This window comes from Ruditapes philippinarum, unplaced genomic scaffold, assembly GCF_026571515.1.
Source record: "Ruditapes philippinarum isolate M1 unplaced genomic scaffold, ASM2657151v2 ctg216_1_1_1_1, whole genome shotgun sequence".
Classification (NCBI taxonomy): Eukaryota; Metazoa; Mollusca; class Bivalvia; order Venerida; family Veneridae; genus Ruditapes; species Ruditapes philippinarum.
Genome location: NW_026866999.1, coordinates 437,825 through 455,659, shown reverse-complemented (window position 1 = coordinate 455,659; position 17,835 = coordinate 437,825). Strand labels below are relative to the sequence as shown.

Below are 17,835 nucleotides of genomic sequence, written 5' to 3'. Positions count from 1 at the left end.
AGGAAGCGCCGATATCGGCGGTTCAGACCGTATAAGACGTAAAATCTGGTCTGTACTCAATGACATTTAATTCTATGTTTCTACCATCTTTACTGACGTCGTTACTAAGTCAATCACGTGACGTTATTGTAATATAAAGTTGTGATCTTTCATCAAATCAAATAAAATCCTTAGTATCTTATATTTAAATAAATAATCTAACTTAACAAAATAACAAAACCCGTGACATAACCCGTGACAGTAAATTATATTTTCCGTGATGATGCCGTCACGAACGTCACGGGCGTCACGGGTTTTAGTATATCTGTTACTTTTGTAAATACTGAATACAATGCATAGATCCCTGATTTTACCAATTTTAATGATCAGATTAGTTTTCACCACAACCTATTTGTTAACAAAAGAGCACATGTCACTGTTTGTAGATAAATCTATTGTTATTCAAAAGAAAGGCCACAGTAGGGATCTATCATTAAGAATATGACATAAAAATGATATGTGGTAAATAAAACAAAGTGGTAAATAATAAAAAGCATGCAACAACCTTCTACATTAGCTCTACAATCGCAATTGCCTTTGCCACTTTCACAGTAAGGCTCCGTGAGCCTGGTGCCGGATGGATCACATTCGCAGGCAGCACAACCGGAAGGACTAGATATATTATAATAGTTAGGCAGACATTTGTCACATTTACCAGACGTAATGTCTACGTTTTGTTTACAGTTACAGGTTAGATCATCACTACAGCTAGTGATGCCGTCAGGGTTACATTGGCATGCTGTACATCCGCTATCAGAAAAGTTCACGGTATTGTGCTTGCAGACGGAACATTGTTTACCTTCAATGTTGCTGTGACAGGTGCATTGCCCATCTACCTGTTAACAAAATATTTTTATAATCTATTTAGGGACAGATCTACTCAGTAATGAAAATCATATTATTAGTCCCGGTAGAAACCGGTATATTTGTAATAGTTTAATATTATACCTATGGTAGGAGAAGGCCTTAAAATCTGTAAATAAAAGCATATCAATTACTGAACGATTAAAGACTACAATACGGTTTTCAGTAATCTCAAAAATTCAAACGTACAGTAACGTTGCTCAATGAAATGAAATATTCAAATATTGACATCTTAAAAAGCAACATTACAATTTTTATAAAATGAATTTTTGATGTATCCCTATGGATAAGTCATTGAATTTAGGGATACTTTTACTTATTTCAAAGTGTCAAGCGTTGCTATTTTATGATAAAAATATCATGCATGATATTTGAAATGACACTTTAAATTATTTGTGTGTTTATATCTTATGAGACCTATTCTATTTTATTATTTCATTTAGTTATAAACTATTTCTCCTTGTTTCTTTGTAAGAATCACGTGACTATACATTGTATGTTATTGTTATAAAATCTATTTCTAGTAACAAATGGCTGATAAGACAGACATATTAGACAGACACATAAGGTATAGAAGCTGATAAAGTGCAAATCAAAGTAATTTTGTATGAATAATTACAAAATCTCGGTATGACGGTATGGGGCTGGAATCGTATTGGATATACAGAGAAAACTAATGAACTATCTTTTTGTTGATAGTTTATCGCAATGGAATGAAGAGAATATTGATTTCAACTAAATTATATATTTTTTCGATAAGAATAATTTTTTATGCAGACACCATTTTTACAGTAGAATTGCACTGTTTTATGCAATAATTAAGCATATATATTTTTATAGTCACTTTGCAAATATCGATGATCGGTAATTATCGGATTCCGGATTTCAATGTAATATTTTGTATGGTACAACAGTATATGTATAAAGTAGAAAATTACAGTAGAATTTAAAACCATAATCACTTGCTTTACAACCCTTGATTGACAAGGTGTATATTTATCCGTTAGTTTCAAATTAAGATTGTATGTTTATAACGTGAAATTTTTTTATGTTTTCTTTTAATATTTTTTTTATTTGCAATTTAAACTTGACCATTTATCAAAATTATGAAATAAAAAAGTGCCTGAAAGAAAACAGATTTAAACCAATTAGTTTCATCAAATTTAAAAAAGAATATAATAAAAATCAAATTTATGAAAATTACAAAACACGAATTTGTCCCAAGATTCGAACTTGCGCCACTAGGTTAAAACTTCGTCATATTACAAACTAGGCCTCGAGCAGTATTAAATTGATAATACATGTAATTTATACTAACAATAAAATAGTTAACATTAATCGATAATAAGTTATAAAAACAAACAAAACCCCCTTTGAAAATTAAAGGGGTCTGGGGAAAAAAATTCCCAAACAAACTCCCCTTAATTAAAAATTTGAAAAACATTCTTTTTCTTGAAAAAATTTTGGGTTAAAATAGGGTTTTTTTAAAAATCAAAAAATTTTTAAAAAAACTCTTTTAAAAAATTTTTATACCAAAAAAAAATTTGTGGCAAAACTTAAAACCTTTTATAAAAAAACTTACCCTTTTTTCCTCTTTTTTTTATATTAACCCTTTAAACTGTTTTTCTTTTTTTATAAAAATTTACAAAAATTTTTCTTCCGGCGACTTGACTTTAAAACCCATAAAAAATCATTGTTTTAACCTTTTCTAAAATTAATTTAAAATTTTTCATTTTAAAATTTAATTGTCCCTTCTGCATTCGGGGAACAGGAAAATTTGTTTAGATTTTTCCATACCAGGTTTAGTTTAATCAACCTGAAAAATTTTCAAATTTTTCCGAGTTGAGCGACATTTTCATTCTAATGTTTCAAACTTTGTAGTAGTTCATGTCAATTAAAAGATTGACAGTCGATTAAAAGTAATTAGAAGTGTTTCTGTTTCATGAACTATTTTAATAAATTGTAACCCCCTGATTTTAAAGAGTCTTTTGAATGAAGATTAATAGTAACGAGAAAGAAACAACCGTACGTAATTAAATTGTTTAAAGAATAGGGATATTATGATTACAATTATCTTGTTTCAAAAACATTATTATAGTGAATGAATTATACAACAGAAAATGGTGGATATATACATTGTATATTTAATATGGCAGGTTAAATGTAAATTAAATTTTTGTTCTATAGCCAATATTTATATTGTATAACTCTTATTTTATATTCTATACCATAATATTTATTCAATCCTGCTGAATATTTGTTCATCATAAAAATATTTGTGTACGATAATTTTCTATATGTATGTTCCATATTTGAAAATATATATTGTATAAAATATTTATTGTAAAGATATACTGAAAAAATTTTTCGATAATTTGAATCATGGGATAAAACCCACTTAGCATACTAAGCCCCGCCTATAAAGTAAGCAGAATGCCTTAAAACCTTAAATCATCCTCATTAAACTAGAATAATAATTTGTGGAAACGATCAACGTCCCTTGTAAATAGTGGCATATCATTATAATCTTTTAAATGTGTATATGTAAAAAATGGAATTTTAATTTTTTAAAGTCTTCATATTTAATAAATGGTTTTTTCAATATGCCCTAATTATTTTTAACACGATTTAACCTAGTAAGAATATCAAGTAAAATGCATTTACATAAAAATACACAAATAAATTGAAATATATCCCCTATAGAAACCGAAAAAATACCAACAAGAAAAAATAACAACTGAAAATTTATGTCGTTAATCAAATGTGCATGTAAAGCGACCGGTTCTTTCCCTTCTATAACTTGATTGTCTGTAAAATCGCCAACATGTAATAAACTAATATTATGTCTATATTAATATAATTTTTGCCGATAATGTATCATACATATGAAGAAAAATAAAAAGAATAATACAACTAAGAACAAAGTTAGATTATTTAAAATAAAATATATTAACGCAAACCAATTTTTGAACGGGACTGTTAAAATTGTAAAAAATTATCACGATAACACTAAATTACGAAGAAAAAGTAAAATGATTTATTGTAAACCAAAAACATAATAATGAAACTGTCATAGCTTTTCGCAGGGAAGCGTTGGGTCCATCGAAGCGGGCGGTGGAAATTTCATCGCAGAAGCGGTGGGAATAAAAAATGGCCGTTTGCTGCTGTCGTAAAGTTTATGACAGAAACTTTCTCATGCTTTTATGTTTATTTGAAAACAACCTAGTGAGGCCCTGGAGGCCCACATATGTACTTTTCCACCTTTCCAACCTTATTACACGCACACGGTATAAATTAAGTCATCAACTTCTAGTATTAAATTAATATTTGATTACATGTTTAGTTTTTTAGCGTAGCTTAGACCAAAATACTGTATCCGTTCTGTGTATTCTTACTTTTGTGTTCGAGGTTCTTATCCGTCTTAAGTTTGACGGAAAGGGCCGAGATGATGGAATTAATAAAAGAATGGTTACCTCCAAACACTGAGTGTCAATACTTCCGGTCATGTTGCAGCCACATGGGTTGTTACAGACAAATTGCTCAGCACTGCGAAAGTAGCCGGTTCCACATGCATGACAATGTGTCCCATTGGTGTTAGAGGACGATAAACAACTACACGTGTAACCATCTTTGACAATCCTGCACGCATTATCGTTACCATAACAACTACATCTGAACAATACACATATTTTTCAAGACGTAAAACTTGCTTCAATCATTCATTCATTGTACAAAATAATTATACATATTGTTAATTTGCAAGTCTTTTTCAGACAAAAACTAAAAAAAAAGCAAAAAATGAAAATAAGATGTTAACTCAGAAAATTATCTAAGAATATTATAAAAATTAAAACTTTCAAACTAAATATTACACATTTACCAGAATTATGAAATGCAACACTTCGCAATAGATATTCTTTGAAATGATATTTAGATAAGATATTTTTTTAAAAAGTACATTATTTAAAAATAATGAACAATACGTCCGGCGAGAATTGTCTGGTGGGATTTCCGTCAACCCTTAACCTGCTAGAGCCTAACCTTTCATCGTAATAGCCTTCTTGTCACCAATATAGTGCCGGGCTATCATGCAGCCTCCAGATTAACCAGGCTCTAAATTGTAAGAAGCCATATTTTGTCTGTAGCGATTGAAATCTCTCAAAATTCTAAAACACTGACCCAAATATTTAGTTTTTTTTGTTAATCATGTAAATAATCTAAATTAACCGAGGTACTTACCTAGCTTCGAGCGTTAGTTCACTTACAGTAAGGTAGTCATTAGTACTGAATTTAGCCTGGACAATAACTTTGTTAGCTATGAACTTTTGGTATTGTGTTCTACTAGTGATTGATCCTTCCTCAAAGTCATACGAAACTTTTCCACCAGTCACACTGAAATTACAATACTAGTAATTATCTACAAAAAATGTCGTTCCAAAAATTGATAATTACATTTTTGTACTCGTAAGTTATTAAGGAAAGAGATAGACCGACTGCAAAAAGACATGAACAAAAATGTGTTAAATCGGCCTTGGGAACAAAGAGAAAAACAAAAACAACAAACAAACAAACAAGCAAACAAAAAAGAAGAAGAAAAGATTGTAACATATGAACTTTGACGGCTGTTAGTTTGCTTAATTCAGGGTTGGCAATGCAAACATGGTGTCACAGTGTATGAAAAATGTGAAAGCCTGGCCTGAATTCAACCCGAGAATACAGGAACACCATTCCACAAGCTCAACCAATGTGCTGGCCTATATGTTCTCCAAAATACCTATATGTTAAAAAAATAGGTGAACAGTTATTATACCTATTTAATAAGATGGGAACTTCAGGATTTCAACATTTACACCATTTTTGATACAGCAAGGCAAAAGTAAATTTCTATGTATATTTTTAAAGGCTTCTATATTTTCCACCTTGAATCCCGCCCAAGATCAGAATGAAAAGTAAAGCTTCTTTCTTTCGGTCCAGACCTTTGCCATTCCCTACCTTTCTCACTTGTGCAATTCATGACATTGTTTATAGATAACATATTATGCCATATAAAATCATACTGTTTCTTTGAATAATTACCAAAAGAAAAAGAATCGCACTTAGAAACAAAGTAATTGCTTGATAAGTAGCTATACCTTAACATCTGATAGACATAGGTCCTTAGTAAGAGGTAAAATATGATAAGATCAACAAGGAAAAGCGGCTTTCAATGAACGCAACCCCCATACGATCCAGCAACAATAACCGGCAGCAAGGAGCCCAGGCGGACCCCAAACAAAAAACAGGACAGGGCACAAGACATACCAATCACTAAAATGATAATTTGTAACTGATAAGGAATTCAAAGAAAACAATAAATGATTGAATAATAGGAAATATTTTGAAACTGATAAGGAGTTCAAAGAAAAATAAATGATTGAATAATAGGCCGCCCATAAAGTCAAAGTGCACAGGGGAAGGGGACCGGAAACCCGGGGAAGGGGGGGGGGGCGTAAAATTAAATAATTAAAACTAGGAGCAAGGGGGAGATACCTACCGTAGACGAGAAAACAACAAGGGACACAAGCAAAAGTGTCATCAAAACAGTATGAAACAACATAAGACATACATCTGAGGAACACAGTGGGGCGCCGCCTTGGAACGGTCAGCAGCACAAGTACTGGTGCACCAAACCCCACTCTTAGCCCCACCATGTTCCTATAAACGAGACAGTGTAAATAAAATGAATCCCCGCCAAGTGCAATTCTAACAGTTGTTATGGTTACAAAAGGTTAAAAAAGTAAAGCACCAAAATGATCAGGTAGAAACATATAAACGTAAACCCAATGACCATAACAAGAGTACTCAATGCCCTAAAGGAACACAGAGCAGCAAGAAAATCACCTAAAAGGGTCCGACGAAGCAAGGCAGAAGACGAACATTAAGACAATTCAGTCCCAAAGGGCTTTAAGAACTGTCTCTCCCACTTGGTTCGTCAGATGTTATCAAAAAAGGAAAGCGTAGTGTCCAACTGTGAAACGGTTGAACACTAAGCATGCAGTATGTCTTAAAATAATTTCCTTTGCGGAAGTAAAACCCACAGTGGTACGAGTCAAGTGGTTTGAAAACAACGATATTACTCACTCGACCAAGGACAACCAAAGACAGTAATTTCTATCGCGGTAATGATGAAACACACTTTCACTTTGTGAAGAATGACATCTCGCGAGGTCAACCATTCCTTTAGAAAGCGAAACATCAATACCAGCACAATGCAAACATGTATAATATTATTGGAAAATTTTATAAAAAAAAAGTGTTTATGACAGATCTTAAAACCCCGACTGCTTAAAATATCCTAAGTATTGAAACATGACTTGTTTTTTTCCCTATACTTGTATATGACCACGAAATGAATTGTTTAAAATTCTACGAACTTTAAGAATATGTTTTGTAATCCGAAGGCTGCAGAAATAATTGTGCCCAAAACCGGACCATTTTAAGAACAAGTCAATTTTAAGATCTGACAAACCGCAAAGGCCCAGATAAATATAGGAACACTGTAATAAAATGAGTGACAATCATTCCAAATCTCCGGATATATCCTATCGACCGCATAGTTGAAGTACTTTATAGACAGAAGAAGGAATCAACCAGAGCTGTCATCGATCTACATGTTCATTTAGGTATTAAGTTTGAAAACATGAAAGGTTTATCGTTCTGATAATTTTCCCATGCTCCCTAAATGCTATTGAAAATGGGTATTGAGTTATTTCGTGCTTATAAATACCATTAAGAAAAAGCTGTCCGTTACATTATTGTTCTGATTGTTTGTTAGATGTGAGAGAACCATAAGATTTAATTAAAACATTTGCATTTGTTGTTGGAACTAGTGACTAGAAATAGGAAAGGGAGCGTAAATAGGCATCATTTTGAAATGTACAAACTAATTTTGCCTAGCTAAACGCGTTTATCTTTTTTCACCAAATGCAATGGTTTAAAAAGTACATAAGAATTTCAAAGATTCCGAGCCGAAGAAAAAAGGTCGCGTTTTAAAATGAATTACATGTTACAATAAGACAATACAGTTAAAAAACTGCAAAAGAACAACCATGTAGACAATGATAATAAAAGATTTTTTTTTGTCGCCTTGAAAAAGGCGACCATATTTTTTTAGGGGTTATTTATGCGGCGGTTCGTTATCGCAGCGTCGTTTCGGGCGTCGGCGTCGGCGTCCCCTAAAGCTTGTCCGGAGCATAAGTCAAGTCATTATAATTCGAATTGACTTAAATTTATGGTATCATGCTTCTTATAATGACCTGAAGTGTAGTGCACAAGAACGGGTACTCTGCACTTCTTAATTTTTTAAGTAATTACCCTTTGTTAATTTTCATACTTTATTTTTGTCCGGGCCATTTCTCCTAAAGTATAAAAGCTATGGTATTTAAACTTCATAGGATGATAGATCTCATTAAGAAAAAGTGCAGTGTACATGAACCGGTACTCTGCATTTCTTATTTTTGAGTTATTACCCTTTATTAATTTTCATACTTTATTTTTATCCAGGCCATTTCTCATAAATTATAAAAGCTATAGACTTGAAACTTCATAGGATGATAGATCTTATTGATAAGAAGTGCAGTGCACAGAAACTTCTGCTTTGAGCTTATTTTTTGAGTTATGGCGCTTTGTTTATTTTTATATTTCATTTTTATCCTGGCCATTTCTCCTTAACTATATTGTTCACAAGGCGACACATCCGACTCGCGGAGTTCTAGTTTCTTGACAGACCACAAATAACAAGTAAAACAGAGAAAAACGGTATCCCTGAAGTAAAAATATAAAATGTTGCAGGCTCGGGTTGATTGAGCCTGTTCATGAATGGTAGAGGTACATGTAAGCTATCATTCTCGCCCCTAGCACCGGCGTTAGCAGAATTGAACATTTTAACATCAAAATGGTGAAACTGTGAATTAAGAAACTTCAGCAGATGTACTCATACGGCGCAGTTACCAAAAACCTTGAATGCGAAACTAGTCTAACCGCCCGTTTGTAACATTTAAAAAGAGTGTTACCCAGATGACTTCAAATAAAAATTTGTATTAACTAATCACAACACCATGCGTGTTTTAGTCTAGGACTACTTTAGACTATATATTTGATAATACTGTGATGGTTTATAATTTCGTAATAAATTTCATATCTTACGTTAATCTGATAGCTTGAACCTCGGCATTATTTAAGAGAAGGATGGCATTTAAACTTGCTGGTGGCTTCGCTATTCCAATGAGCGATAAACGTTTGATCTGGAATATAAGAATAAATTGATATCCATAGCTTTATTCAAACCTTATAAAATATAACTTATAAACTTTCAGAGTTTTCACCACGTGATGTTCCAAAAGAAATCATTATTGGTTCCATTCTTATCAATTTAGCCTCGTTTTTTATTTCCAGAGTCCAAAATGCCTATATCAAATCCATATCACACACCATCTAGCCTCATTTTCATTTCTAAAGACCAAAAATTCTATATCAAATTCAAATCGGACCTCATAAGGCTCATTTTTATTTTTCAGAGTCCAAAATATCTATATCGAATCCATATCATACTCCATCCAGTCTCAGTTACATTTACGATAGTCTAAAAATCTATATCATATCCCTTTTGTAACTGAAGTAATAGTACTGTCAAAAATGGAGATGTAAAAAGAGATCATTTTATATTGTTGAGAACAATACTGATTCTATTTGACTTGTATACAGGTGTAAAACCTATATCAGACTATGCTTCGTCCAATATTGTTTATAAAGCTGTGTACTCGTCAAACAGAATTTGTTATTGTACTCAAAAATGTTATATAACCTCATATTATTAATCATTTGAAACAAAAGGACTGCTTCTTAAAAATTTGTCAGAAATGCAAATCTTTTTTTTATAAAAACTTGAAAACATTAAGAAAAAGGGTATTGGTAAACGTTGCAAATTGGGTAAATGCCAGTATAATTTTTTCAAAAAGAGAAATAAAAAAAATTTGTATTTTATTTTTAAATTTTCATTAAAAAATACTTAAATTTGGTTTCCCGTAATCCAGGGAAATCAAACAACTTTAATAAAAACATTTCTTTTTTAAAAAAAAGGGGAAACGGGAAATACAACCCTTTTATGAGGGGGCCCCCGTGAAACTTTAAGGGTAAAGGGTATTATAATTAGGGGATTAGTTTTGGTAAAGCCCAATTTTCCTTTTAAACATCTAATAAGTAATAAGGTGTGTTTTGCAAGCATGTCATTATAAACTTCATAAATGCATATTTTATATATATCGTCACCTTAGGGCATTAACTCCTATAAAACTTTATAAAGAGTATATACATCTGCACTTAGGTGACAATATGAGTCTTTTGATGTTTACCTGAAACTGTGTCTTCAATGTTAGAGTTATATTGACTTCATTAACGGTGCCAGACACCCACTTGGTTGTTGCGTTGGCATCAGCCATGTATTCAGGATTATGAGCGTTTTCACCAAGACGCAAGACCTCCGAGCTTCCATCGGTGCACTTCATGTTCTTGACTGGAAGGATATCTTTCACGACTTTAGGGTGTGTTGGTGGGCATCTGAATTAAAAAAAAACTTTATTAAGTTAAGTTGGGTGATCCCTTCACGGGAGCATTAATAACAACAATTTAACATGAAAATTGTAGACCCTGTTTTATTGAGTCTGTACATTTTTACAATCCCACGATTTATCATTTTGAATTCTTGAGTAAACTTTTGTTTGAGTATTAAAGAAAACTTAAAGGAAAAAGAGCGAGGGAAACGAAGGAAACAACAATTAAAAGGACAAAACACATCACTGGTTGTTTATAAATCTTTTCTTTCATTTCTTTCAATATAGCGATATTTTTAATTGGAGATTTAATTGTCACTAAAAATCATAAGCCATAACAAAAGACAGCAAATGTAAATATCAAATACATAACCTGGTTTTTAAAATGTTGTAAATATTTATTAATAAACTAACTTCTAATAACAAAATTAGTTAAAAGTTGGAATATAAGAGTAATATGAAGAATAAAACAAGGAAACTAAATCAAGACCAAGAAGAAAGTGCAAATAGCCACTTCAGTATCAAGACATTCACAGCTGTACATGGTCTATATCACATGGGCAATGTCACAGCTGTACATGGTCTACATCACATGGACAATGCCAAACCTGTACATGACGTATATCACATGGACAATGTCTCACCTGTACATGACTTATATTATATTGACAATGTCACAGCTGTACATAGCTTATATCACATGGACAATGTCAAATCGCCTATGTCACATGGACAATGTCACATCCATACATGGCCTTTATCACATTGACAATGTCACAGCTGTACATGGTCTGCATCACATGAACAATGTCACAGCTGTACATGGCCTATTGTACATGGACAATATCACAGCTGAAAATTGCCTATATCACATGGACAATGTCAAAGCTGTATGGCCTATATCACATGGACATATCACAGTGCTGTACATAGCCTATATTACATGGACAATGTCGAGGCTGTAAATGGCCTATATCACATGGGCAATGTCACATGACCTATATCACATGACCTATATCACATGGACAATATCACAGCTACAAAGATATAGAGAATTATTACCTGCAAAAATCATTGTCGTCTAGCCCTTTGTTTAGGTATTCAATTTCTCTGAAAAAAGAAGACACATATGCATTTCATAGTAAAACTAATGTTGTTTTATCGTCAAGTAAAAATATGCATCTATAAAAGTAGAACAGAGAACAGAACATAATCTATTTTTTACGAATTAACTGTACAGTTTCTAGTATTTAACAAAGAATAAATCATATCTTAATATATTTTAACGGTTACATATTAGAATAACGAAGTTAGCCCAATATTAACACTGTTACTATAAATGGCAGAACTTTAATAAAACACCACCCTATGCACCTATTGATCGCTATGATATCGTTTAATATTATTACAAAGCTTTTCGAAAACCAAAGAAATGTCAGCAAGAAATAAAAAGGCAAAAAATACAATAACAAAAACAATTTTTAGGATTACCTATCTGTAATTACATCCGAGTACCAGCGAACGTCTACTAAAATTAAGGATGATGTCAAAACTGAAAAAGTAAAAGTAATGTTAAGGACGTTTTCGGGAGTTTTCATATAGATATATAGGCAAAATTAAAACTGTTCTATATAATTTCTTTAAACTTGGCATGTTGTTAGAATATGATAACAGTAACATTTTAAGTGAATAAAAATTGGGGTCACCGTTCTCGTTTTTGAGTTATCTGCTCCTGAATCATACATTTCTACATATTTGAGGTCATTTCAAAGGCAGATAATTTAATATACATATTTAACTGAATTCTTGTTTTTACTTCTGGATTATGTTTTTCTTTTTATTGCTGAGTACAATACATAATAACATGCAATTCCTTACATCGTTTCTGTTATTTTTTTCAATAAAAAATAGATATGTTTGTAAAACATGTATGCCCCCTATCAGCAGCCAATTAGTCATATGATCATGTTATTATGCATGACTTCTGACCCAGTGAACAAACAATAAATAAGGTTTATCTAGTATCTACTGGTCATGACTAATCACAAGGTAATAATTATTGTGACCCCATAGGTTGTGTGCAGCAATTTAAGTTATTACAAATCTTACCAAATAATATATGCATAAATTTTATGAATCATGTAGGCCTCATTAATGACAGCCAAGTTGTTATATTACATCAAACCTTTAAATGTGTATACCAAAAGCATTTTTAGTTTAATATAAAAATATCAACAAAGGCAACTTGAGTTGTTGAGTAATTGGTCAGAAACCGTCATTAAGTACAAGGTCAATATGACATTGACCCCTTGACCCCAAAATCTATAGGGGTCATCTACTGGTCATGACCAATCATCATGCCAAGTTTTCAGTTTCTAGGCCTAAGCGTTCTTTAGTTATTGGTCAGAAACTGTTTTTACCTACAAGGTCAATGTGACCTTGACCTTGGACCCCTTGACCCCAAAATCAATAGGGGTCATCTGCTGGCCATGACCAATCATCATATCAAGTTTGAAGTTTCTAGGCCTAAGCGTTCTTTAGTTATTGATTGGAAACCGTTTTTACCTACAAGGTCAATGTGACCTTGATCTTTGACCCAAAATCATTAGGGGTCATCTGCTGGTCATGACCAATCACCATACCAAGTTTGAAGTTCCTAGGCCTAAGCGTTCTTAAGTTATTGATCAGAAACCGTTTTTAACTAAGAGGTCAATGTGAGCTTGACCTTTGACCCCTTGACCCAAAGATCAATGGGGGTCATCTGCTGGTCACAACCAATCATCATACAAAGTTTGAAGGTCCTAGGCCTAAGCGTTCTTTTGTTATTGATCGGAAACCGTTTTTACCTAAGAGGTCAATGTGACCTTGACCTTTGACCCCTTGACCCCAAAATCAATAGGGGTTATCTACTGATCATGACCAATCACCATACCAAGTTTGAAGTTCCTAGGCCTAAGGGTTCTTAAGTTATTGATCGGAAACTGTTTTTACCTACAAGGTCAATGTGACCTTGACTTTTGACCCCTTTACCCCAAAATCAATAGGGATCATCTGCTGGTCATGACCAATCACCACAGCAAGTTTGAAGTTCCTAGGCCTAGGGGTTCTTTAGTTATTGATCAGAAACCGTTTTTACCTACAAGATCAATGTGCACTTGACCTTTGACCCCTTAACCCCAAAATCAATGGGGGTCATCTGCTGGTCATGACCAATCACCACAGCAAGTTTGAATTTCCTAGGCCTAAGGGTTCTTTAGTTATTGATCGGAAACCGTTTTGACCTAAGAGGTCAATGTGACCTTGACCTTTGACCCCTTGACCCCAAAATCAATAGGGGTCATCTACTGATCATGACCAATCACCATACCAAGTTTGAAGTTCCTAGGCCTAAGGGTTCTTTAGTTATTGATCGGAAACCGTTTTTGCTTACAAGGTCAATGTGACCTTGACCTTTGACCCCTTGACCCTTAAAATCAATAGGGATCATCTTCTGGTCATGACCAATCACCATACCAAGTTTGAAGTTCCTAGGCCTAAGGGTTTTTTAGTTATCACTCGGAAACCATTTGGTCTACGGACCGACGGACCAACGGACCGACGGACCGACAAGTGCAAAGCAATATACCCCCTCTTCTTCGAAGTGGGCGCATAATAAAGGTACTTTAAATTCTGAAAAAATATGCCATTTTTTAAGAAAGAATGCACAGGTTAAAAGAAGAAGTGGGAATAAAAACTACCCACTCTAAATTTGTTCTTGAAACAAAACAAAGGTAAGCTTCATGAAAATAAGAAACAAAACTGTATAGTATCCCTTCATTGTAAATTATCTGCCCTTGAATTTAACAAAAAAGTCCAATTCAAGGGCAGATAATTTATTTTTCGCTTAAAATGTTTCTGTTAACATATTCTAACAACATGTCAAGTTTAAATATAAATAAACATCAAGATTATTGCCGTTTTACTCCATTTAAAGAATCTTTCGATAAATTCAAACGTGGCCCCAGCTTTTCCGTGCACATATTACCGAATGGCCTCGCCAATAGCCGACTGGTTCCCATCTTTAAAGCGCAGCCCATTTTGCACACGGCAAAGCTGGGGAGCCACGTTTGAATGTATCGAAAGCTTTTGAAAATGGAGTAAAACGGCGATAATCTTGGTGTTTATTTCGGGTGTTGCGTCGTTTATATTACCGTTGAAGTTTAAAATTGACCATCATCTCTTCTGTGTCGATGGACCAAAGGAATAAAAGGTGTGCGGATTTCTTCCGGCGAACATTTCTATCTTGTGTATTATTATAGACGTTGAAATATGATTTTTTTTTTTCAAAACGGCTTATATTAAGATTTTGATATATCTGATCAGTACATGTGCTGGGATTGACAATTATACATTTTATTTGAATTTTAAAGGCGTTTTAAGCTCCAAACCTAAGTGTCTGTGAAAAATTGCAAACAATTTACTTCTAATCATGGATACGTGAGATGCATGCACTGCTCCTATTATATCGGTGATCGCATAGAATTCGCCAAGTAAATGAACACGTCCATCAACAATACATCTGATAGATTACTACGGATAATTACATTGTGTCTTACATTAATGAAACAGATTTAAGAAACTACATATTTATAATTTTAATGAAATATAATACTTCAAAAAATGAATCGAATCGAAGAATTATTTATCACCTTGTCCTGGTCCGAGTTTAACACTGTAAGATGTTGATGCGGTAAAGGAAAGACCATCCGCAACCAGCTGACCATTGAGAAACCAACTTAATTTGCCATTAAACTGAAATAAAAAATAGACATAATATTTGTTCAAACGTTTAAAATAGATTTAAATGAATGGAATTGAAAAGAAGCTATTTTATAACCATGTGGCATATGCACCAATAGATGCTTATAATGTTTTTAACAACACTTTACATGTCTACGAAAGACAAAATGAATTAAATAGATTAAAAATAATATGAAAGCACAACAAAACAATGCTTAATTTAGATACAAAAGATTCAAAACTAGTTTTTTTCTAAATTAAAGCCAAAACAATAAATTGATTGATGGGAACGGTGGCTGGTTTGAAAAGTGTCTATTTCTTAACACATGTGTCGTAGTTTCAAACCCTACTTTAGACATATTCATAATTCTTCAGTTGTCTGAAGCACGCAAGAACTACAAAGTGATTAACGTACGTTGCCAGTTCATGATTATAAATTGCCACTTTTAAACTAAACAAATGATAAATTGTGTTTTTTTGTTTTTGTTTCTTTAGGGTTTTTTTTAGAAAAAGAAGATAACAGAATGTCATTTATTGAAATGTAACTCTTTTTAAATGGAGGTAAATAGTGATCATTTTACCCTCAAAGTGATGAAATACCATCCTGGCGACACTGTTCGTTTTGATGTATTTAAGACAAATGCATTTCTATCATATTTCAAATTGAGACCACTGCCAATGCTTAATACATTCCTGAAATTATCATTATTTACATATTAAAGAATTGTGTATATATTTTTACACAAGAAGTAAGTCAGAATATATATATAAAACAACCCAAAATTATGTCAGTTCAACAGAAGATAAAAAAGACCAATCTTTGTATATATGTTTGATGATTTCTTTGAAAAAATATATCAGGCAAACTTCTTCTTTAAAATATATTTTCTTATACTTTCTTACATTTGTAACGGGGACTTTCAATGTTACACTTCCAAAAATCACGTTAACATAAGTAAAAAGACCGTTCGGAATATTTGACAACTTTGCAAACCCAATCTAATGAGCATGCCGGTAAATTTATATTTGAATGTAAAATTATAGCATACTAAAAGGCCGTCATACCTTTGTCCTAACTCCTTAATCAAACTGCAAAAATACTTTTACAACTGACAACATGTTGGTAATTGTTCACGATCTAGTTTAATAATATTTTATCGTATATTTTATACATGATATATTTACACAATCTAAACATCATTATCTTAAGCAAAATGCAAAGTACATATAAAAAGTTATACCAACATTATCTAGGATCTTCCCCGTGGGTGTCTATCCTGCACTGTAAATGTGACTTTCGTATGTAGGTATATCTAATAAACAATTTGAAACACTTTTGAAAATAGGATCAGGTATTCCAATATGCGAGACGCCATATTGGTATTTTATCAATCGGAAATCCTCGGCTATTTTTATTCATAATACTTCTTATCCGAAGTATGACGGAAAGGCCAGAAAAGATGCGATTGTTTTTTCCCCTCAAATAATGATGTCACAGTGGAAACAACATCTACTGTGACCAAAATATACTAAAATAAGTTTAAAAAAATGCCGTCAAAATGCAACAATTACATAATTGTGTACTCACGTGCTAGTTGATACTTTGACCCACATAGTTATAGTAAAGTGCTGATTAGTTTCTTTATAATATTCCTCATGCAGTGGACAGTTTGTTGTAGAAGAGTTGAATTCGATCCCACCATTGCCTATATCCGAGTGTGTGGGCGGTGAACCATTGTATACAGTGCATTTGGAAAATATCGATTTTATTGGTTTCGTAAAGGAAGGAAAGCTAGTCCTTGTCGGACAGGTAGTATTGCAATTCTCTGGACCACCATCGGTACATGTACTTGTTGTACTTATATTTGAATATCTTGCAAGTTCCGTTGAAAAGTAAGTTGGTAATTGAAATCCATGAGCACTTTGCGCTAATATGATTAACACCGATAGCAACACGTAAATCTTAATTTTCGTCATCACCACGTGTTTGGCTTGTAATAATCTAAAAATAAAACAAAACCAGAGCATATAATTATATTCTGAAAATATATTTATGGAATTGATTTTTGAACGGATGCACTGAAATGAAACACATGAAACGAAACGAAATGAAATGATTCAATTTTACTAATTGTAGACATTTTCAACTTCATTACGAACTTTTTGACCAAAACAAATGATTTAATACCTCTATTTATTCAACAATGAATTGAGTATGAAGTATGATTCACAATTAATCCACACATTCATATAATCAACACTGTGAATAAAAATTTTCAACTCCAACTTTTCGAGCATAACAGTACTTGTGGCATATGAGAAATAAAGGTCGTGACACGTTTAGGTATTATACGCAATATCAACAGGTAGAGTGGCAGATGTTCAACCTACTAGGCTAGAACTGCCTGTTGATATTTCTTTAAACAAATTTTGATTTTTATGATGTAGCAAACATTAGTCTATATGGTTGCTGTAGTAAAATGAATTTCATTACACTGAAGGAAATAACAACGTTTGAATTAAAGGCACATTATACCTCAGGAAAGAAACTCCCTTCTGCAGAAAG

The 17,835-nt window shown here is 32.8% G+C and overlaps 1 protein-coding gene across 1 annotated transcript in view; it reads right to left on the bottom strand.

The window, feature by feature from the left end:
* LOC132734454 (usherin-like) overlaps window positions 1-17,262 on the bottom strand; it is a 31,647-nt gene extending 14,385 nt beyond the window's left edge. Inside the window, exons 1-10 of the mRNA XM_060721196.1 lie at window positions 16,858-17,262; window positions 15,851-15,962; window positions 15,179-15,281; window positions 11,982-12,042; window positions 11,553-11,600; window positions 10,293-10,497; window positions 9,088-9,185; window positions 5,143-5,295; window positions 4,377-4,575; window positions 545-875 (exon numbers count right to left, since the gene is read on the bottom strand). Of these exons, the coding sequence (XP_060577179.1) occupies window positions 545-875; window positions 4,377-4,575; window positions 5,143-5,295; window positions 9,088-9,185; window positions 10,293-10,497; window positions 11,553-11,600; window positions 11,982-12,042; window positions 15,179-15,281; window positions 15,851-15,962; window positions 16,858-17,246 (1,699 nt within the window). The 5' untranslated portion in view covers window positions 17,247-17,262. The remainder of the gene's footprint in view (window positions 1-544; window positions 876-4,376; window positions 4,576-5,142; window positions 5,296-9,087; window positions 9,186-10,292; window positions 10,498-11,552; window positions 11,601-11,981; window positions 12,043-15,178; window positions 15,282-15,850; window positions 15,963-16,857) is intronic.
* Window positions 17,263-17,835: the final 573 nt, after the last annotated feature.